Here is a 23,069-nt window from a genome sequence, read left to right as displayed (position 1 = left end):
CCGAGAGGCAGGAAGTTTTTTCTTACTGTCCAACCTCAACCTCCCTTGCTGCAGTTTAAGCCCATTGCTGTTTGTCCTGTCCTCAGAGGCCAAGGAGAACAATTTTTCTCCCTCCTCCCTGTGACACCCTTTTAGATTCTTGAAAACCGCTCTCATGTCCCCTGTCTTCTCTTTTCCAAACTAAACAAACTCAGTTTTTTCAGTCTTCCCTCATAGCTCATGTTCTCTAGACCTTGAATCATTGTGGTTGGTCTTCTCTGGACCTTCTCCGGTTTCTCCACATCTTTCCTGAAACGTGATGCCCAGAACTGGTCACAAGCCCTAATCCGCGCAGAGCAGAGCGGGAGAATGACTTCTCATGTCTTGCTCACAACACTCCCAGAATGATATTTGCTTTGCTTTTGCAATCATGTCATACTGTTAGCTCATGTTTAGCTTGTGGTCCACTCTGACCCCTAGATCCTTTTCTGCAGGACTCTTTCCCGGACAGCCACTTCCCGTTCTGGGTGTGTACAATTGGTTAATAAGGTTACACATAATGTTCACTTGTGAAAGTGTGTGGGGGGCGCACCAGCTGCCCGTGGCAGATGGCCAGCTGCTCCTGTCTCCACTGGTTCACTGGTTAACTGTTCCCATCTGATAGCTTTCTCTGATAGGATAACGAGCCTTGTGGATAAGGGAGAAGCGGTGGATGTCATATACCTAGACTTTAGTAAGGCATTTGATACGGTCTCGCATGATATTCTTATTGATAAACTAGGCAAATATAACTTAGATAGGGCCACGATAAGGTGGGTGCATAATTGGCTGGATAACCGTAGTCAGAGAGTTGTTGTTAACGGTGCTAAATCCTGCTGGAAAGGGATAACAAGTGGAGTTCCTCAAGGGTCTGTTTTGGGACCCGTACTGTTCAATATCTTCATCAATGATGTAGATATTGGGATAGAGAGTACGCTTATTAAGTTTGCAGATGATACCAAACTGGGTGGGGTTGCGACTTCTTTGGAGGATAGGGACATAATTCAAAATGACCTTAGCAAGTTAGAGAAATGGTCAGAGGTAAACAGGATGAGGTTTAATAAAGAGAAATGCAGAGTGCTCCACTTAGGAAGGAACAATCAGTTCCATACATACAAGATGGGAAGCGACTGTCTAGGAAGGAGCATGGCGGAAAGGGATCTAGGGGTCATAGTGGACCACAAGTTGAATATGAGTCAACAGTGTGATGCTGTTGCAAAAAAAGCAAATATGATTCTAGGTTGTATCAACAGGTGTGTTGTAAGCAAAACTCGTGAAGTCATTCTGCCGCTCTACTCTGCACTAGTTAGGCCTCAGCTGGAGTACTGTGTCCAGTTCTGGGTGCCACATTTCAAGAAAGATGTGGAGAAATTGGAAAGGGTACAGAGAAGAGCAACAAGAATGATTAAAGGTTTAGAGAACATGACCTATGAAGCCAGGCTTCATGAACTGGGCTTGTTTAGTTTGGAAAAAAGAAGATTAAGGGGGGACATGAGAGCGGTTTTCAAATATCTAAAAGGGTGTCACAAGGAGGAAGGAGAAAATTTGTTCCTCTTGGTTTCTGAGGACAGGACAAGGAGTAATGGGCTTAAAGTGCAGCAGGGGATGTTTAGATTGGACATTAGGAAAAAATTCCTAACTGTCAGGGTGGTCAAATATTGGAATAAATTGCCAAGGGAGGTGGTGGAATCTCCCTCTCTGGAGATATTTAAGAACTGGTTGGATAGACATCTGTCAGGGATGGTGTAGACGGAGCTTGGTCCTGCCTTGAGGGTGGGGGGCTGGACTCGATGACCTCTCGAGGTCCCTTCCAGTCCTATGATTCTATGCCGAGTGCACAGGTCTCACCCGCAGGGTCCCTACCGCTTTGGAACTGGTGCTTGGGGAATGGGTGGTTTTTTACCTTTTACTTTGTCCTGCACCTAAAATCACTAGCTGATCTTTGTGGATTTTGTCTCTGCGTGGCTTGGACACGGCCCGAGCTCTGTTGCCTCTCGGTCTCTTCATACAGCAGGCGCTGGACTCTGTTGCCCCTGGAGTGAATCCACGTGAACTCCGTTCAGGGCACGGCTCTAGCTTTCCAGGGCGGTAGCCTCCGCTGGAAGGCGAGCTTGTGTCTCCGCTTGCAGGCGGTTGGTTTTATACGTCCCTCGCTGGGCCCGATTTCAGCTGCGGGGCCCTGTGCTCTTGCTGCAGCTCAGCTGGGCCGTGGGAGGCCCGCCTGTCGCAGGTGCTCAGTGATGTAAATCAGGCAGGGCAAGTAGTGGGTAGCTCATGCAAATTCCTTCTCGCCGTTGCTCCGTGGCTGCAGCACACGCCGGGAGAGATCTGTCCCGGGCCAGGAACGGCAGTGATCGGTAGGAGAGGAGTCAGGGTAGTAAGGGAGCCCGCATCCAGCTCTGCTGGACCATCTCCCGAGTGTGGAGTGACGACAGCTGGGGATTGCCCTGAGAGACAGGGAGGGAGGGTTGATTTTTTTTTTGCCCTCTGGTTGCTTTGCAGGAACGCTGGGGAAGGGTCCTAGGATGAAGTCTGATCTGGGCTCTGGCAGCCTGGGCACACACTCCCCTGAGACAGTGTTTTAAATTCCCTGTGTGGCCGAGAAACGATTGAAACCCACTTCTCTTGGGAAACCAGCCGGTGAGAACACGGACCACGGGCCATGAGCGCTCGCCCCACCAGGCGTCTCCTGGTGCGTTACAGACATAACGAACCACCCCTCTGCGAGGTGAGTTGTCCTCAGATTCCTCACCGATGGGGAAACCGACCGTGACCCCCACGGCTGCCCGGGAGCTCAGGTCCTGGACTGGAGCTTCATGTTCAGGCCTTGTACTTTAGGGCCGACACTGCGACACTGTTGCAAAAAAGCCAACGGGACTCTGGGAGGCATTCACAGGAGTGTTGTGAGCAGGACACGAGACGTCATTCTTCTGCTCTGCTCTGCGCTGATTCGGCCTCCGTTGGAGTCTTGTGTCCAGTTCTGGGCACCGCATTTCAGGAAGGACGTGGAGAAACTGGAGAAGGTCCAGAGAAGAGCAACAGAAATGATTCAAGGTCTAGAGAACATGAGCTATGAAAGAATTGGGCTTGTTTAGTTTGGAAAGGAGAAGACTGAGAGGGGACATTATTGCTGTTTTCAAGCATCTAAAAGGGTGTCACAAGGAGGAGAGAGGAAAAATTGTTCCCCTTGACCTCTGAGGACAGGACAAGAAGCAATGGGCTTAAACTGCAGCAAGGGAGGTTTAGGTTGGACATTAGGCAAAACTTCCTGCCTGTCAGGGGGGTTAAACACTGGAGTCAATTGCCTAGGGAGGTTGTGGAATCTCCATCCCTGGGGATATTGAAGAGCAGGTTGGACAGACACCTGTCAGGGATGATCTAGATGGTACTTGGTCCTGCCGTGAGGGCGGGGGACTGGACTTGGTGACCTCGCGAGGTCCCTTCCAGTCGTAGTGTTCTCTGATGCTGCGATTTAACAGCTGCTCTGCTCTCCCTCCCCGTTATTACATCCTCAAAGCCTGACAGGTTCCCAGGCCAGAAGGGACCCTGGGATCACCTCCTCTGTCCTGCTGCGCCGCGCGGCAAGGCAGGCGAGCCCGTTATTAAAAGTGTGTTTCCCACATGGGTCCCTAGAGCCTGCGATCCCCTGGCCCCGGAACGAGGGACGTAAAACTGGGACCGTTGAAAGGGTTAATCGGGAAGCATCAGCTCCTTAGCGTCTGTCCAGGTTACACACCCGCTCCCCGCGCTGCGGGCTGTGCCGCTTAAAATGTATCCTGCGGAGTCTGCCGTGCCACCGGCTCCCCGGGAGGAGGCCCGACAGCTGGTGCGCACCGGGAGATGGCTTAGAAGCCAGCTGTGCTGCAGGCTGTGCCGTAGAAAGTTGTAGAGAACCTTTCGGAAAGAGGGCGCTGTCTGTGGCACGGCGCCCCCTGGGGCCCACTTGTCTCCCTGCGGCGCGGCGCCCCCTAGGGCCCACCTGGGTCTCTGCGGCGCGGCGCCCCCTAGGGCCCACCTGGGTCTCTGCGGCGCGGCGCCCCCTGGGGCCCACCTGTCTCCCTGCGGCACGGCGCCCCCTGGGGCCCACCTGGCTCTCTGCGGCACGGCGCCCCCTGGGGCCCACCTGGCTCTCTGCGGCACGGTGCCCCCCTGGGACCCACCTGGCTCTCTGCGGCACGGTGCCCCCCTGGGACCCACCTGTCTCCCTGCGGCACGGTGCCCCCCTGGGACCCACCTGTCTCCCTGCGGCACGGCGCCCCCTGGGGCCCACCTGGGTCTCTGCGGCACGGCGCCCCCTGGGGCCCACCTGTCTCCCTGCGGCGCGGCGCCCCCTGGGGCCCACCTGGGTCTCTGCGGCACGGTGCCCCCCTGGGACCCACCTGTCTCCCTGCGGCACGGCGCCCCCTGGGGCCCACCTGGGTCTCTGCGGCACGGTGCCCCCCTGGGACCCACCTGTCTCCCTGCGGCATGGCGCCCCCTGGGGCCCACCTGGGTCTCTGCGGCACGGCGCCCCCCTGGGGCCCACCTGGCTCTCTGCGGCGCGGCGCCCCCTGGGGCCCACCTGTCTCCCTGCAGCGCGGCGCCCCCTGGGGCCCACCTGGCTCCCTGCGGCGCGGCGCCCCCTGGGGCCCACCTGGCTCCCTGCGGCACAGCGCCCCCTGGGGCCCGCCTGGCTCCCTGCGGCGCGGCGCCCCCTGGGGCCCACCTGTCTCTATGCGGCATGGCGCCCCCTGGGGCCCACCTGTCTCCCTGCGGCACGGCGCCCCCTGGGGCCCACCTGGCTCCCTGTGGCGTGGCGCCCCCTGGGGCCCACCTGTCTCTATGCGGCATGGCGCCCCCTGGGGCCCACCTGTCTCCCTGCGGCACGGCGCCCCCTGGGGCCCACCTGTCTCCCTGCGGCGCGGCGCCCCCTGGGGCCCACCTGTCTCCCTGCAGCACGGCGCCCCCTGGGGCCCGCCTGGCTCCCTGCGGCACGGCCCCCCCTGGGGCCCACCTGGCTCCCTGCGGCACGGCGCCCCCTGGGGCCCACCTGGCTCCCTGTGGCGTGGCGCCCCCTGGGGCCCACCTGTCTCTATGCGGCATGGCGCCCCCTGGGGCCCACCTGTCTCCCTGCGGCACGGCGCCCCCTGGGGCCCACCTGTCTCCCTGCGGCGCGGCGCCCCCTGGGGCCCACCTGTCTCCCTGCAGCACGGCGCCCCCTGGGGCCCGCCTGGCTCCCTGCGGCACGGCCCCCCCTGGGGCCCACCTGGCTCCCTGCGGCACGGCGCCCCCTGGGGCCCACCTGGCTCTCTGCGGCATGGCGCCCCCTGGGGCCCACCTGGGTCTCTGCGGCACGGCGCCCCCTGGGGCCCACCTGGGTCTCTGCGGCACGGCGCCCCCTGGGGCCCACCTGGGTCTCTGCGGCGCGGCGCCCCCTGGGGCCCACCTGGCTCCCTGCGGCGCGGCGCCCCCTGGGGCCCACCTGGCTCTCTGCGGCGCGGCGCCCCCTGGGGCCCACCTGGCTCTCTGCGGCGCGGTGCCCCCTGGGGCCCACCTGGCTCCCTGCGGCGCGGCGCCCCCTGGGGCCCACCTGGGTCTCTGCGGCGCGGCGCCCCCTGGGGCCCACCTGTCTCCCTGCGGCACGGTGCCCCCCTGGGACCCACCTGGCTCTCTGCGGCACGGTGCCCCCCTGGAACCCACCTGTCTCCCTGCGGCACGGCGCCCCCTGGAACCCACCTGGCTCTCTGCGGCACGGCGCCCCCTGGGGCCCACCTGTCTCCCTGCGGCACGGCGCCCCCTGGGGCCCACCTGGCTCTCTGCGGCACGGCGCCCCCTGGGGCCCACCTGTCTCCCTGCGGCACGGCGCCCCCTGGAACCCACCTGGCTCTCTGCGGCACGGCGCCCCCTGGGACCCACCTGGCTCTCTGCGGCGCGGCGCCCCCTGGGGCCCACCTGGGTCTCTGCGGCACGGCGCCCCCTGGGGCCCACCTGTCTCCCTGCGGCACGGTGCCCCCCTGGGACCCACCTGTCTCCCTGCGGCACGGCGCCCCCTGGGGCCCACCTGGGTCTCTGCGGCACGGCGCCCCCTGGGGCCCACCTGTCTCCCTGCGGCACGGCGCCCCCTGGGGCCCACTTGTCTCCCTGCGGCACGGCGCCCCCCTGGGACCCACCTGTCTCCCTGCGGCACGGCGCCCCCTGGGGCCCACCTGTCTCCCTGCGGCACGGCGCCCCCTGGGGCCCACCTGTCTCCCTGCGGCACGGCGCCCCCTGGGGCCCACTTGTCTCCCTGCGGCACGGTGCCCCCCTGGGACCCACCTGTCTCCCTGCGGCGTGGCGCCCCCTGGGGCCCACCTGTCTCCCTGCGGCACGGCGCCCCCTGGGGCCCACCTGGGTCTCTGCGGCGCGGCGCCCCCTGGGGCCCATCTGGCTCCCTGTGGCATCCTGTGGGGCCCATCTCGCTCCCTGCAGTGCAGCCATGGGGTATTGAGATCAGTACTGATGCCGAGAGAAGAGCTGCCCCTGCTGCGTCACTAGGCCCGCTCCTTGTAGCCACTGGCTTTTCCTTCACACCCTTCCGTCCAGGTGTCAGTGACGTCTGTCGCTCAGGCCGGGTGTGTGTAACCGAGCAGCATCGCTGCGGCTGGTGCAGAGAGGAAGCTGCAGTCCCCTGGGCCTTCTGCCCTGTGGTTCTTGCTTCCCTGAGCGGTAGGAACCTGTGTCAAAGTGCAGAGTTTGCCGCTGTAACGGCGGGGGGCTCAGGCAGGGTTCCCTCTAATAGTTTCCATTCATGTGTGGAATAAATTTTGTTTGGCGCACCAAGGCAAGTGCAGATGTGCACCACCAATAGAAATGCAGGCTGCTGGCACTCTGCCAATCAGCTGGGCAGCACTTGAGTTTCTCCTGGGTCGCTGCCCAAGCACCCAGCTTACAGGGAACACTGGTATCTGGTTTGCGTGTGTGTGTGAGAGAGAGATCCCTTAGAAATAAAGGGCCAGAGCTGCCTCGGGGTAACCCAGCCATTGCTCCATGGGAACCAGAGGGCCAGATCTCCAGCTGGTGTCAATCAGCATTGCCCTGATTGTGCCTGAGAGTCACAGCGAGGGAAAACGCGGTTCCCGTCCTGTCGCTAGCGGCTGCGCCCCCGGAGGTGGCGGGATTTGTGCCGCAAATGGAGCCTTGGAAAAACAATAGTTCCGCAGGGGGACTTGGCCGGCGATTTGTGAGTAGTCGAGCTTAAAATGGAAACCCATAAAGCTCTGGCTGCCGGCTTGAGTGTGCTGTGTCCCCGCCCTCTCCCCGCTTGGCTGATAACCCATCGCAGAAGTGCACCTCCCTTCCCCTCATTGTCTCACTGCCGTGACTGGTCCTTTTTTTTCCAGGAATTCCCATCTCCCCGGGGTAGTGCAGCGTATTTCACGCCCTGGCGCGTGGAGCGAGGGGAAGACAGGGGGCTCAGACACTCAGTCATTTTCATGGAACGGAAGCGACTTAGGAAATAAGGATGTCGAGGTGGAACCATTGAAACGGTTATCCGCCAGCTCCCGGCGTGCACCGGCTCCCGGCCCCTCTCCCCATGAGTCACTGCGCCGCAGACGCCGCAATAGAACTTGTACCCAGCCGTACCGGGGAGCAAATTCGGGGGAGGTAGCTAGATTAAAAACCGTGGGCCGGATTTCTGTCTGGTGGGGCAGGCCGGACTCTGGTCTGGCTGCTTATACCTGTGTAGTATTTCGAAATTGTTTCTCTCTGCCCACAAGCCCCTGTGTGGGACAAGTCAGGTTTGCATTATTATGCTGGTTTTTGGACGGATGTTTGTTATTTTTGGTTGTTGGATTTTTTTTTTTTGCTTTTTATTTTTTGTTTTGTTTTGCTACGCGAAGCGGGTTTTGATGACGAACGCTTTGTTTTAATTGAGAACGTCTTGGGTTTTTTTTAAGATCTGTTCATTTTGCCGCCGGCTCACATCTCGATGGCTACGGCTCGACTCCAAGCCTCTTTCGAAAGAGGCTTCCTCGAAAGAATCTTTCGAAACAACATCTTTCGAAAGAGAGCGTCTGGACTACAAGCCGCTTTTTAAAAAAAGCGAGTCGCTTTCTCTTTTGAAAAAGCACAGTTCGCATTCAATAGCGCCTTTTTTTGAAAGAGCACTTTCGAGAAAAGGCGTTATTCCTCGTAAAATGAGGTTTACCATGATCGAAAAAACGGCCGCGTTCTTTCGATTTACTTTCGAAAGAACACGGCTGCAGTCTAGACTGAGGTGAAGGGTTTTTTTTTTAAAAGCCTACTTTTTTTCGAAAAAACCCTGTAGTCTGATACACCCACTGGAGATAGTCACCAATTTGCTGCTGCTTTTATGTTTGGTTCTGGGTTTTTTTTAAATGAACTTTTGGCCTTTACACTTATTTTGGAACTTGCACATTCCTTATTTACACATAACAAGGCTGATTTCCGTTACAGCGAGCAGCCTTTGTTACAGAGAAGTAATATGCACGGGGCAGTCCTGGGTGAATGTTGTTACCACTGCATCGAGACACTGGCGTCTAGCAGTCTGGATTCAGGGCTGGGAGCCCGGAGCAGGGACCAGCCAGTTCATGTTCCATGGCCCCTCGCTGTGCCTCAGTTTCCCCCTCGATGCAATGGTCTGTCTCACAGGGCTGTGGAGGGGAATCTGTTCAGCTTAGGGGGTGATACATCTCCCGTCATCAATGCCTCTTGCTGTCATTCATGTATTTTTCCTCACCCCCGTGAGACAGGCCCAGTGCTGTCATCCACTATTGTACATATGGGGAAACTGAGGCACAAAGCAGCTACATGAGTCACTCAAATTGACATTAATACTCCGTAGGGAACTTCAGTCTTCTGAGCCCCCAACGAGCACCCTCACCATTGGGCCTTCCAGCTGGGGGTGGGAGAATACAATAATGTCTCCTCCTCGTTTGCCCAGGCTGACATTGTACCATGCGTTGCACTTACAGTTCTGTGCTGTTCTGAACATAAGAACGGCCGTACTGGGTCAGACCAAAGGTCCATCTAGCCCAGTATCCTGTCTGCCCACAGTGGCCAGCACCAGGTGCCCAGGAGGGGGTGGACCAAAGACAATGATCAAGTGATTTGTCTCCTGCCATCCCTCTCCAGCCTCTGACAAACAGAGGCCAAGGACACCATTTTATCCCCTGGCTAATAGCCTTTTATGGACCTAACCTCCATGAAATTATCTAGCTTCTCTTTAAACTCTGTTATAGTCCTAGCCTTCACCGCCTCCTCTGGCAAGGAGTTCCACAGGTTGACTGCACGCTGTGTGAAGAACAACTTTCTTTTGTTAGTTTTAAACCTGCCCTGCAGAGCTGCTGCGCCAGCGGTCGCCAACCTCTTTAAGCGCGAGGTCACTTTTTAATTTAAGTGCAATCCAGGATCTACCTCAAATATAAATCCCCTGGCTCCGCCCCTTCTCCGAGGCCCCGCCCCTGCTCACTCCAGCCTCCCTCTCTTGCCCGTCCTTGGTCACTTCCATCAGGCTGGGGCATAGAGCTGTGGGGCAGGCTCTGGTGTTGGATTAGGGATCTGGAGTGCGGAGATGGGGGGGGCTCCGAGCTGAGCCTGGGGCAGCCCGTTGGGATATAGGAGGGGTTCTAGGAGCAGGCGCTAGGAGCGCGTTTGGATGCAGGGTGCTCGGGGCTGGGGTAGGGGCTTAGGGTGCTGCAGGGGGTTGACCACTGGGGTCGGAATTAGGGCAGTGGGCCCCTGCTGGTGGCTCCTGGGTGGGGGTGCAGTGGGGCGAAGGGAGGCTCCCCCCCGCCCTGGCTCTGGCCCACTCCCTCCAGCAGCCAGCAACCTCCATCCCAAGTCCTGTTGTGCCCGTTCTCTGCTCTGTGGAGACGGGATACAGGGTTCATTCAGTTGTTTAAGTCTGACAAGCCTTTGGCACAAGTACTACGCAATGTAAACCTTAAATACGATCCCTTCGAAAGCAGGGGTCCCCAAGCTTTTGGGGCTGCCGGGCGCCCGGGGGCGGGGCCACTCATACGCCGCGTGCCCGGTGCCTGTGCCACCCTCCCAGGGCTGGTGCCGCTCTTGTGCCGCGTGCCGAGGAGCAGGGCCGCCCATACGCCGCGCGCCCGGGGCCGGCCCAGCCCATGCACCGTGCACCCGGGGGCGGAGCTGCGCCTGATCACTCGGCAGGCCCACCAAAATGGCCCGGCGGGCGCCATGGCACCGGCGGGCGCCGCGTTGGGGACCACTGTTCGAAAGCAGTGAACGCAGCGCAAAGCAATGCGAAAGCACTTACTGAAAGATCTGCTCCATACAATGATTCACTGAGGGTATGGCTACATGACGGCGTCATTTCGCAATCTCTTATTTCGAAATAACACCTCTACACACACAATGCATTTCGAAATGGCTTTTTGCTATTTCCAAATAGCGCGGCCACACTGATTGGATGCTGAATTGCATTTAAGGCCAGCCTGAGCCCCCAACGAGCTGGTTCCGGCAGGGAATCAGGTCAGAAGTTACCTTGTGGCCAGCGCGGCCAGCAGGGCACCTCGGGAAATAGCAATTTCGAAATTGGCGCTATTCCTTGTGGAATGAGGTTTACCAATTTCGAAATAAGCCCTCCGCTATTTCGAATTCATTTTGAAATAGCCGTTGGCCTGTGTAGACGCTAGGAAAGTTATTTCGAAATAACTTTGCTGTGTAGACAACCCTTACGCTTCGCCCGTATGCTACCCACCGTGCCAGGCAGGGGGGCGTGGCTCCATATCTTCCCACGCACGGGGCCGCCGGTGTGACGGGCCTCATCGCTTCTAGTCACATCGAGCAGGACCTGTGGGTCGACCCTGCCCGTTCCCTCCCACCGATTGTTCTTACTAAGCCCAATTCATGGCAAAGCGAGACGTGGTCGTTCTAATACGATTTACCAATGGATTCCGTATTGGGCAGGACACGTCAAATGCCCGATGTCCTATCTGGGGTCTATCCTGCTGCTCAGGGATTGCTGCTCTGTGTGCGGTTGACGGTTCCATGGCTGCAGCTGTACTTTTCGCTGATCAGAAACACGTCCCAGTACAAGGCCGCTTGGTCCGTGTCTTGACGGGGTCTCGCGTCCCAGGCGTGATCTGCATTGTTACGCAAAACCGTTCCTGACTCTCGGGCCCTACCTGTGTGCGTTGGGGCACCAGACTTGAGAGAGGCCAGAGCCGCACTATGGACAAGTATCAGAGGGGTGGCTGTGTTAGTCTGAATCTGCAAAAGCGACGAGGAGTCCTGTGGTGCCTTATAGACTAACTGAAGTGTAGGAGCAAAAGCTTCCGTGGGCAAAGACCCACTTCGTCAGATGCATGTAGTGGAAATTTCCAGAGGCAGGAAACCTCTGCCTCTGGAAATTTCTGATTCCTGCCTCTGGAAATTTCCACTACATGCATCTGACGAAGTGGGTCTTTGCCCACGAAAGCTTTTGCTCCAACACTTCGGTTAGGCTATAAGGTGCCACAGGACTCCTCGCTACTATGGACAAGGCAGACGTCACCAGTTATAGCCAAGGCAGGGTAGTGCAGAATCCGAAGATCTACCAGTAGATCCTGATCTATCGGTTGGTGACCACTGTCTTGTGCTTTGCAGGAGCAGCTGCATGTAGGGGACCGCGGGGAGTTTAGCTTTCACCACAGGGAGCTCTTGGTTCTCCGGAAGTTTGCGTGAACCTGAGATCTCTGTGTAATACAGATCCAGGGTTTGCTGCCCCGGGGGCTGGCCGAGAGGTGATTTCAGGGCTGTGTCTGTGTGAGTTTCCAAACTTGTAAATCTGGGGAATTTCACGTGTTTTACACCTGATCTGGTTGGTTTCCTGGATCCCCCCCCCCATCCGGGTGGTTAACCGGATGCATTTAGTGACTTTTTTCCTCCCCCACTGACTTTTCGTTTCTCGGACTCTTTTGTAGGTTTTTGGGGGAAGCACATGTGCCCCTGCGGGACGTCCTGGCCTCCCCCAGCCTGGCTGCCAGCTTCAACGTGCCCCTGCTGGACACCAAGAGGCAGAGTACGGGGGTAAGATCCTCTCCATGTGTGGGTCGTGGGGCTATGACGGGGGAGGTTTGGGCATGGCCGGAGGGCAGAGGTACCATACACACGCTCTGCTCTGCCCCCCTCTGGAGTTCCATGGAAAACCGATGGTCCTGCTGCATGCAAGGAGATGATCGTCAATGGCTCCTCTAATTTTTTCCCCATCCATGTGCAGAATAAATTTTGTTCTGTGCACCGAGGTGTGTGCAGATGTGCACCACCATTAGAAACCTGGCTGCGGGCCCTGGGGTGCCCTGCCGTTCATCTGTGCAGCACTCGAATCTCTCCTGGGTGGCCGCCCAAGTGCTCAGCTTGCAGGGAATGCTGGTGGGGGTGTCAGTCCCTGGGGGGGTGGGAATTCCCATCCCGAGGAAACACGTGCCCAGCAGAACCGGCAGCAGGGGCAGCCCTGAGAACTCCTCGAAACCAGGACTAAAAGCCCGTCTCGGTAAAACGGGAGCAGAGGCTGGGACGGTTCCACCAGGCTCCCCCCCCCCCCCCCGGTGCCCGGGCAGCCTGGTAGGGAAGTGTGAGCAGAATGAGGAGAAATGCAGAAGTTGGAGAGGGTCCAGAGACGAGGCCAGCTCTGGGACCCACAGCGACCCGCAGACCCAGCTGAGCCCGATCTGCCTGCGTGCTGGTAGATCGGGGGGTGCACCGAGGATCTGGGGGCCTCTGGAGCTGCGGAGAACCTGCCAAGCTGGCGCCAGTCCTGCAGCATTTCTCAGCTTTACAGGAAGGCGGGGGGGGGGGGGGGGGGGGGGGGGGAGGAGACAGCGGTCCCAGGACTGCTGCTGACACCGGTGGATTGACACCCGTCTTGCTGAGATCCGGATCTAGCGCCTGACGTACCAAACGCCCAGCCAGCCTGTCCCCTGCCACCTCCTGCCAGCACGGGTGCCTGGGGGAAATGAGTGTCAGGCTCTTGGAAGCAGTGTTCCCTGTAAGCGGAGGGCTTGGGCAGCCGCCTAGGAGAGGTTCAAATGCTGCCTAGCCGATTAGCAGAGCATCCACCGCTTCCCACTGCTGGCAGCATGTTTCATTAGTGGTGCACATCTGGATACACCTCGGTGCGCCAAACAAAATGCATTCCCCACATGGATGGAAAAATGGGAGGTAACATTGCTTGTAACTCTCCTGCCAGGTGGAGTCGGCAGCGGCAGGGCCGGCTGAGCTGTCTAGGTGTTCCTCTGGGCACTACACCAAACCAGCTCAAGTCTTATCCCCCTGCTTATCTGGGAAAACTTACCCCCCCCCCCAGGTGCAACTCTTCCCCTCCCGCAAGCAGGAGCCTGTGTAGAACAAAGGAGAACTTGTGAGAAAAGGGAAGCCGGCGTTGTCTGGGTAGATACCACAACCACATCCAAAGCCAGGCGCTCGCAAGCCAAGCGCCCTTCCCGGAGCACTCTGGGCGGGTCTTTCGGCTCAGTTCCTCACCTTGCGGTGGGAAAGTCCGGCAAACACATGTCCCTTTCACACGCCGCTCCTCTGAGCCCTGCCGGCAGGGGCTGGGTCGGCCCCCCAGACCCGGCAGTGAGAGGAGTGCTCCTGAGTGTTCCCCCCCCCCGGACGCTTTCCGCTCCTGGTGCCCGTCCCTCGCGAGCAGTGACAACTCCTGGGATCTTTCGCAGCGTCCCCCCGGGCTGATCCTTCCTCTCCTCGGAGAATGGCGCGTCCCCGAAATCCAGCTCTGTGGGGTCTCTCTCGGCTGCCCACTGGGGTCTCCCCTGTTCAGCTGGCTGCTCGACCGTTCCCGATGTCCCTTTCGGACACTGTAGGCAGGTTCCCCTAACACCCGCGTCTCCCTCGGGCCCTGTCCACGCTGCGGAGGTAGGTCAGCTTGCCCCCGGATCTCAGCAAGACCGGTTAGGTCCATCAATGGCTAGTAGCCAGGTGGGGTGGGGTTGGTGCCCTTAGCCTCTGTTTGTCAGAGGCTGGGAATGGGGTCGCGAGATGGTTCCCTGTCTGTTCCCTCCCTCTGGGGCGCCTGGCGTTGGCCACTGTGGGCGACAGGACCCTGGTGTCCCCGTGTGGCCATGCTTGTGTTCTTCCCTGGGAGCCCCACTGCTGGGTCAGCTCCGGCCAGGGAACCGATAGAATTGCCGGGTGCCTGGAAAGGGCGGGGCCTTGGGCGGAAGGGGCGGAGCTAGGGGCTAGCCTACCTCTACCAGCTTTTCAGCAGTGCCCCGGGTTCCCGCAGTCAGCGGTGGGGGGCACCCGTGTGAATCGCTCCAGCCGAGGCGGAGTGGGCGGGCTCATGGGAGCGTGGTCTGGCCCCACTCGATGTTGGGGAGCGCTGTGCAGGGCTGGCCTTACCAGGAGGCGGCCGCCTCAGGTGCCAGACTGGGGGAGGGGGGGTGCCACTAGGACCCAGAGTGTAGAAAATTGTGTCTGCTGCTGGTGCAGGTGTCTCCTCTCTGCTCTGGATGCAGAGATGGGGGAGTGCGGGGCGGGAGGAAGGAGGGCACAAGGAACAGGACGGAGGCAGAACTGAGCCTTGCAAAGTGTTGGCCCAAGCGAGGGGGCATGGGGGCGTCCTTTGAGCTCCCCGCCTCAGGAGCCAAAATGTTGTGGGCCGGCCCTGCTGCTGCTCCAGACCCCGGGGGACGGACTGCGCCGGGTGCAGCCTGGGTCCGGACCTGGTCTGATCCGGGGCGGTAGGATCCGGCAGGACATTCCTGGCTCTGGTTTTAGCCTCTCGGCGTGTTTCTCTTTCCTGTTTAGACGAGAGAGTTTCTAAAGAAAGTGTTTCCGCCCCCCTTCCGGGGAAGCGTGTCCTGTGCAGCCATGAGGCCGGGCAGACTGACTCTGTCTCACAGACCTACCCCCAGAGCAGCTGCCAAGGGCCGGGACAGCCTTGGGACTGGGACGTGCAAGAGCCGTTCCCGTAAGCTCGCCCAGCTGAGAGCCGTCCCTCCGGCCTCATTCATCCCGGCTTTTCACTTCCTCTTCCTCCGCTTCGGTCTAGCCACGGCACAGCCACCGAATCAGATGCTCATAACTGACTGGTCAGGGAATGGGGCTTGGATTCGGTTCCTTATGGAGTTGTCAGGTCAGAACCTCCCATCCCCGGGTGGGTCAGGTTCAGACCCGTAAGGGGCCCCTGGAATGGTCCCAATACAGCTTAGCCCAAGGCTGCGGGGTCCCCCCAGGGCGGGGAGAACTCAGGACAACGTCTGGGGGGGTTTCCATGCTGGTGATCTGGAGTCTCACCCCTCCGACGGAGCCTTTCCCCCAGGAACCTGGTAGCAGACGGCCAGCAGGTCCCCTTGTTTGATTTCAGCTTCGTTAAGCCCCAATCGCACTAGTTCTCCAGCAGGGACCGGGGAGGTGAATTTCAGCCCCTCGTGGTCGGTTGCAAGGAAGCCTGTTTCCCTCCTCCCTGAACACCCGGGCGATTGTCTTCGCCCCATCAGGGAAATGACTCACGCTCCCCTCTCCTGGGAGGTGTGAAAATATCTGCTCTCGTCTGCTGGCGAGGACTGACCTCTTCCTTCCCTGCGTCCCCCAGGGTTCCTCTTTCGCTCGGATCCCCGCTCCCTTCCGTTCCGCGCCATCCGCCTCTTTGGGCCTCTGGCCGACCTCTCTGTGCACGGCCCGCCTGCGCGCAGCGGTCACAGACACAGCAGCCCTCTGCCCCAGGAGCGTTCTCCCCGCCCCTCCCGGGCCCCCGGCGTCCTGGCACGTGACACGTGGCCCCCGGACTCCCTGATTTTGGTAGCATGTTCGTGTGCGCTCTGCTGTCACGCCGTGGAGGGGAGTCCGGGCGGCGGAGACACGCAGGTCCGTGCCTCGCCTTCCCTAAATGCAGCACACCCCTGCCCGCTGATTGGCTCGCGTTTTGAATGAGTTTCTCATCTGCCCAGTAGCTGCTGCGCTTTCCTACCACAGCAACCCTAGAATCACAGGACTGGAAGGGACCACACGGCAGGACCCAGCACCGTCTAGACCCGTGGCTCCCAAACTTTTCGGCATCACGCCCCCTTTTTGATTTTTGAGAAACCCTCATGCCCTCCCCCGTCCCCCGGGCAGCAAAACTTGTAAAGCAAAGAAAAAAAAAAGAGGGAACTGACCGGACCCGAAAAACAAAAATAGCAGCAAAACTTTGGGGGGGAGGAGTTGACAATGCGGGGCGGGGCTGAGTCACCTCATGCCCCCCCCGGAATTTCTTCACGCCCCCCAGTTTGGGAACCCCAGATCTAGATCTTCCCTGACAGGTGTCTGTCCAACCTGCTCTTCAGTATCTCCAGAGATGGAGATTCCACAACCTCCCTGGGCAATTTATTCCGGTGTTTAACCACCCTGACAGGCAGGAACTTTTTCCTAATGTCCAACCTCAACCTCCCTTGCTGCAGTTTAAGCCCATTGCTTCTTGTTCTATCCCCAGAGGCCAAGATGAACAAGTTTTCTCCTTCCTCCTTGTGACACCCTTGTAGATACCTGAAAACTGCTCTCATGTCCCCTCTCAATCTTCTCTTTTCTAAATTAAACAAACCCAATTCCTTCTGTCTTCCCTCCTAGCTCACGTTCTCTAGACCTTGCATCATTTTTGTTGCTCTTCTCTGGACTTTCTCCAATTTCTCCACATCTTTCTTGAAATGTGGGGCCCAGAACTGGACACAAGACTCCAGCTGAGGCTGAATCAGCGCAGAGCAGAGCAGAAGAACGACTCCTTGTGTTTTGCTCACAACACTCCTGCACATGCCTCCCAGAATCACGTTGGCTATTTTTGCAACAGTGTCACACTATTGACTTCTATTCAGCGTGTGGTCCGCTCTGACCCCTAGATCCCTTTCTGCAGGGCTCCTCCCTAGACAGTCACTTCCCATTCTGCGTGTGTGACCCGGATTGTTCATTCCCAAGGGGAGCACTTTGCATTTGTCTTGATTAAACTTCATCCTTGTTAAACTTCATCCTGTTTGCCTCAGACCCTTTCTCCAGTTTGTCCAGATCATTTGGAATTTTGACTTGATCCTCCAAAGCAGTTGCAACCCGTCCCAGCTTGGTATCATCTGCCAACTTAATAAGTGTCCTCTCTATGCTAATATCTAAATTGTTGCTGAAGATATTGACCAGAACCAGCCCCCAACCAGGCCCCTGCAGAGCCCCACTTCTGATGCTCAACGGGAGTGGCTTGGGCAGAGGTAGAACAATAACGCCGAGTTGTTCCTGAGTGGCTCTCAAAGCACGTCACAGTCTGTGATGTCGTGAGCTCCGCCGCATCCCTGTGAGGCAGGGGCGCATTATTATCCCCATGGTACAGATGGGGAAACTGAGGCTCACGTCAGCCAGGAAGAGCAGGAATTGACTACAGAGCTAAGCCCAGTGCTCTAGCCACTAGACCACCCTTCCCGGGAACGGCAATGTCTTCGACAATAAGAAAGGGCTCGTCTTCGATGACGTAGAGCGTGAAGTGGAGTCTGTGGCAATGAACCGGGTGCCCTGTCTCCCGAAAGGCCTGCTGTGGTGTGTCATGGGCCCCAGGCCATGTCGGTGATGTAACCTCTGTGGCCAAGGTTTGGGAGACCAGAAGGTACCATGGTGGCCATCTCGCCTGGCCTTCTGGAAAAGTATCTGGGCGCTGGCAAAAGTTCAGCAGAGGGCAACCCAACTACCAGTGCCTGTCTGGGGACCAGACGCTGAACAAGGGGCTCTTCCGAAAGGTCTCAGACGACCCTGGGCTGCACGGTGACGCTACACAAATTCAGACGGGGCTCAGGCGTCGCTTACGAACCGGGAGCGCAATTAACGAGTGGAACCGTTTCCCTCCAGGGCGCTGGAGGAGGCTCCCTCGCCGCCCATTTTGAAATTGGGTGCGGCTGCTTTTTCCTGCTCGAGGAGGACCGCTGTAGGGCCCGTGCCATGCAGGAGGTCGGACGGTGGGATCGCAGCGGGTCCTTCGGGCCCTGGAATCGATGGGGGGAAAAGCTCCTTGTAGCAATAACCACAGTGGCTCCTTCTTGACAGTTGATCTTGCACGTGCGGGTTATTCGGACCCAGGGGTCGGGCCTTTGCCTTTCACATCGAAGGGTGCCTGAGCTTCTCGGGGATTAGTGGCTTTCGCCCTGTCTGGCAGATGGCGAGACCCTGACGATCACAGCCCCCAGCGTACCATAGCATCCCCGCCAGCAGCACTGGGACTAGAACCCACGTCTCTGGCCCCGCGACACTATGTACCAGTCGCGCACTGGCCTGCCCCGCCTCCGTCTCTGTCCCGCCAGCCCTTCTCCATTTCCCGGGGTGTTCCTCAATCCGGGATCGGAGAGACACGGAACGGTCTCGAGCTGCCCTCTAGTGGCAGATTATTGAATCACCTTCCACTTGCCTAAAAACAGCCAGCCCCGCCCCCTCGGGCTCTGGCATTTCTTGGCCAGTAGGGGGCGGGCACTGCTCGGGGGCGGCTGCTTATCTGGAAATGCCGCCCCTGGAAATGTGCCGCCCCAAGCACGTGCTTGATTTGCTGTTGCCTAGAGCCGGCCCTGGCCGTGGGGCTAGAGCCAGCGCAGAACTGGGAATTTCCTGGGCCATAAAAACGATCATTGGTCAGGAGACGGGAAGGCAGGATTCCCTTCGGCTCCACAGCCGCGTGGTCACCCGCTGCAGCGTAGCGAGCTCAGACCACAAGGCCGGCGGGAGCCTTTTTACGCCCGAGTCCTCTGCCCGGAGCGTGTGCAGGCTTGGCGTGCCGGAGACGGGGCTTCTGTCCATGGGCTTGTGGGTGCTGCTGGGCAAGTCACGGCCCCTCTCTGGGCCTCAGTTTCCCTTTCGTAAAAGGATAGGATTGTACGGGCCCCCTCCCCTTGTAAAGAGCTTCGCGATCTCCTAAGGAAGAGGGTTAGATAGAGGCATTATGGGATACTGGCCGACTCAGCCTTCCTACCAGGTGTATTTGCAAGGCAGGTGCTTCCTCTCCGGAGGGACTTGGGACTCGGGAATTTCTCTCAAGCTGGAATGATCCATAGCGGATGCGAGGCGGGGACAACGCACATCCGGCCCTTGGCGCTTGTTGTGCGAGGGCTTAGTACAGTCGCATACGAACCTTTTGTAACGATCCTTTTCTCTTCCCCAGGCCTGTCTCATCCTGCAGGTTTCCTACACCCCTCCACCAGGGGCGGCGCCTCACTTCCCACCTACCCCTCCGACCCCGCCTGAACCAACACCGTCCATAGCGGAGCTTGACTCGGTCACTGGTAAAGAGACACTGTTGCATGCGCATTTGCTCGGTTGCATGCGCATTTGTCTGTTGCATGGACATCTGCATGGTTGCACGTGGCTTCGCATGGTTGCATGCACATTTATCGGTTGCATGCACATCTGCACGGTTGCATGCACATTTGTCTGGTGCATGGACATCTGCATGGTTGCACGTGGCTTCGCACGGTTGCATGCACATTTGCACGGTTGCATGCGCATTTGTCTGTTGCATGCGCTTTGCACGGTTGCATGTACATTTGCTCGGTTGCATGCGCATTTGTGAATTTCTAGGCTGCACTCTGCTAAGTTGGTGGTGGATGCTACCTGGCTTGAGCAACGGCAGTGAAAGCAAAGTGATGAACGGGCGCAGGGTGTAGCAGCCGCTCCCTCCTGGCCCAGTGAGTTAAAGCAAGACCCCTGCAAGCTGGCAGGAGAGGGCGGCAGCAGGTGCCAGGCGTCGGGAGGAGTTGCAGAAGCTGGGGAGTCTCTCCATGCCGTGCCGCAGGACAGGGTTGTGCAAAGGCGGCTGCTTGTGTTTTTGGGTGGCGGTGACGGCCTCCGAAGCATGGTGGGGGACCTGGGGGAGGGGGAATCTGAGGGCCTTGCCTGGCAGTGCCCAGCGCGTTTCTCCCGACTAGCTGTGCCCAAGGGCAGCGAGATGCGGCGCCTTCGTCTTCCTGCTGGTGGCCCCAGCCGGGGTCCGGGCCCTGCACAGCCCAGCCGCTCGCGGTGCCAGCGCGGCGTTCCCCCGGTCGAGCTGGGACTGACTCGGGGCCTCGCCCAGCCCTTCTGAGATCTATCGGGGACGGTCCCGGCTAGGTCTGGACCCCGTGGGCCCTTCTCCTGTCCCTGTGTCTGGGGGTCCCGCTCTGCTCCCTCGGCTCGGTTCCCAGTTCTGTGTCTCCCCCCCCCTCCGCCTTCCAGACACGGCCGGGGAGGAAGACACGGAAGACCCCATCGTGACGGCGGATGAGACCGAGCCTTCCACGGGGCCCTCGGGGTCGGAACAGCCCACGCTGCCCAAGAAGCCACCGTCACACCGCGTGCAAGGCATTAAGAGGCGGAGAAGCGCCCCGAAGAAGCCGCTGTCCAACAAACCGCAGGACTTCCAGGTGAGCCGCAGCCCCGTGGGGGTGACGTTTGCCTCTCCCGGCTGCTCCTCTTCTCCCTCCCCGTTAACTGCACCGTCTTGGGACTGAACCCTTCTCCGGTGCACAACCGCCCCGGGGGCTTCCCGGCCCCACCGGGTGTTAAACTGTCCCGAGTCCCGCACTCCCCTCTGCCCCCGTGGGGGCTGCCCCCTTGATTCCAGGGAGTGGGGCTGTTGGCTGAGAACTGGCCACTCACCGGTGTCCGATGGGCCGTGAGCCCCTCTCTCCCCCGCCTGCCTTTAGATCCGGGTGCGCGTCATAGAGGGCCGGCAGCTGCCCGGCGTCAACATCAAGCCGGTGGTGAAAGTGACAGCCGCCGGGCAGACGAGGCGCACTCGCATCCGCAAAGGGAACAGCCCGCGCTTCGACGAGGTGAGTGCCGCCGCTCGGGCAGCGCCTGGGGGCGGGGTGGCCTCGGGCCAGGGGCTGGGCCCCCCGGCCACACGAAGATCCCCCCTATCCCCCAACTGCGCACGATTGGAGGTGGGGAACCGTGCCGTTAGACCTCACACAGAGAGGGGTTTTGCTCTACAGCCTTCGCGGAGAGCGGGTCACGAGCGGGAGGATTCTCTGCATCTTGGGGTCTTTGAACCATCGTTTCAAGGACTTCAATATCTGAGATATAGGTGAGAGGATTATTCTAGCAGTGGGTGGGTGAGATTCTGTGGCCTGCACTGTGCAGGGGGTCAGACCAGATGATCATAATGGTCCCTTCTGACCTTAAAGTCTATGAGCTCAGGAAGTACAGGCTCCAGAGGTCGCGGGTTCGGTTCCGCCTGTCGACGTTGCCCTGGGATTTGGGAAGGTGCCCCAGGAAATGCTTCGGATGCTGTTGGTCATGACCTCGATTGACAATGCCAACCCCACCGAGGGTTGCTCTAGTGAGCCGGGATTGGTCCTCGGGGGGGCTCTGATTGCCAGAGAGCCCCGCATGGCCCATGAGCAGCTGGGATGGGGAGCGGGAGCAGTGGTCCAGCGGGGTGCTGAGAGCCATTGGACCGAACCGGAAACCCGGCATCGGCCGGAAACCACTTTCAGCCAGGGCGACCCTCTGGGGCAGAAACCCGGGTGAAGCCTCGCTGTAGAAGCACTGTGCACCACTCAGCGCAAGCTGGCCTGGGACAGCTCTGAGACGGAGCCTGCCTCATCATAGAACCCTAGGGCCCCAGGGCTGGCAAACGATTTCCCGAGGCGGGTGGGGAAGCGCTGGGATGGGTTCTAGGGAGGGGGTGGAATCTCCATCCCTAGAGGTTTTCAAGTCCCAGCTGGGCCAAGCCCTGGGTGGGATGATTGAGTTGGGTTGGTCCTGCTTTGGGCTGGGGGCTGGACCAGATGACTCCTGAGGTCTCTGGCAGCCGCTGTAGAGCAAACTCACAGCCTCTCTGTGGTCTGGGTGCCCCAAGATGGGGCACTGCGCCATGCCCAGCAGGTGTGTGGGTAACACCCGCCCCCCGCCTGGGCCGTTGGCCGCTGGGGGTAGCTCCGCAGTGCAGTGTGGGCACAGTCTGCCTTTCGCTGCCGTGTGTCGCTCCGTGTACCCAGCCCGTCGCCGGACGTGGCCGTGTCCTTAGCGCTGCCCCCGGCTGCACGAGGGGCCCGTTTTCTCCCAGCGCTGCTGTCCTGCGAGATGAATCCGTTCCGGGCGGTGGGGGTGTAACAGCAGCCTTCTCTGCCAGCCCAAACTCCCTCCAGAGCCAGCCCCCCTCTGTCACCGCAGCCGCTTCCTCGATAGACGCCCTGGGCCAGATCCTCAGCTGGTGACACTGCTCTGAGGCCCGTTGACCTCTCTGCGGGGGTGTGGCTTTGGGCCAGGTACTGTCCTTCTGTGGTGCCTCAGTTTACCTGCCTGCCACTGAGATTGTTTCGTCCCCGAGTGAATTTGTCACGGTGGTCAAAGGGCTCCGAGCTCCTCGGGCGGGAGGTGGAGAACTGTCGCTCACCAGACGTTCCGGTACCGCCGCTGCGAAGATCCCGTAGCACTTTGGCCCACGGCCTCCGACCCCGGTTTTGCTGGGCCGCCGGTTTTTGCTGGCCCCTCGGGTGCCCCTTCGGGTGCGTGTCCAATCTTGCTCTCTCCTGTTTTGCACAGATCTTCTTCTTCAATGTCGTTGAGTCTCCGGCTGAGCTGTTTGACGAGCCCATCTTCATCACGGTAAGTTCGACCGACCGGCCGAAGGCCTCCTCCATGGCCCCCAGTGGCTCCTTGGAGTAATGCTGTGCCAGGCTCCCAACGTGGGACCCAGCTGTGTGTGGCCACCTGCTGCTCGCCTGGGCGTCGGATCTAGCTGGGTCACCGCGGAGCAATTTGCCGCCACCTTTGTCGCTGGTAGGGTTGGGTGGGCTGCAGGGCAGGGCTGGCTGCTCGGAGGAGGATGGAGCAGTGCATGCTGGGATCCCTCGTCCTTCGGGGGGTGCCTTTGTAGAAAGGTTCTTCTGGGCTGTGTTTAGCCGCCTTTTGAGCACCCCTGACGTGCGGGGCTGGGTCGCAAATCCACGACAGCCAGAGCTGCCTCCTGGAAACAAGTCCCGCGTCCCGCTTGGGCGCGACAGCCGTAATCTACAGTGGCAGCCCAGGTGCGTACAGACCCCGCGGGCCTGGCCAGACCTGGACCGGGGATCTTTGACCCGAACCGTAGCAGAACCTGTGGCTAAGCTGTCCGGAGCGGCTCATGG

The 23,069-nt window shown here is 59.6% G+C and overlaps 1 protein-coding gene across 12 annotated transcripts in view; it reads left to right on the top strand.

Annotated features, from left to right (window-relative positions):
- Positions 1-23,069, top strand: part of DYSF (dysferlin) — a 263,140-nt gene that overhangs the window by 30,102 nt on the left and 209,969 nt on the right. For all 12 annotated transcript variants that reach the window (XM_075931062.1, XM_075931054.1, XM_075931056.1 and 9 more), the window contains exons 4-8: positions 11,931-12,036; positions 19,121-19,241; positions 20,170-20,357; positions 20,640-20,768; positions 22,486-22,548. In XM_075931062.1, coding sequence (XP_075787177.1) covers positions 11,931-12,036; positions 19,121-19,241; positions 20,170-20,357; positions 20,640-20,768; positions 22,486-22,548 — 607 coding nt within the window. The remainder of the gene's footprint in view (positions 1-11,930; positions 12,037-19,120; positions 19,242-20,169; positions 20,358-20,639; positions 20,769-22,485; positions 22,549-23,069) is intronic.

This window comes from Pelodiscus sinensis, chromosome 5 (assembly GCF_049634645.1).
Source record: "Pelodiscus sinensis isolate JC-2024 chromosome 5, ASM4963464v1, whole genome shotgun sequence".
NCBI lineage: Eukaryota > Metazoa > Chordata > Testudines > Trionychidae > Pelodiscus > Pelodiscus sinensis.
The sequence above is the reverse complement of the archived record's forward strand: the minus strand, read 5'-3'. Positions and strand labels throughout refer to the sequence as shown.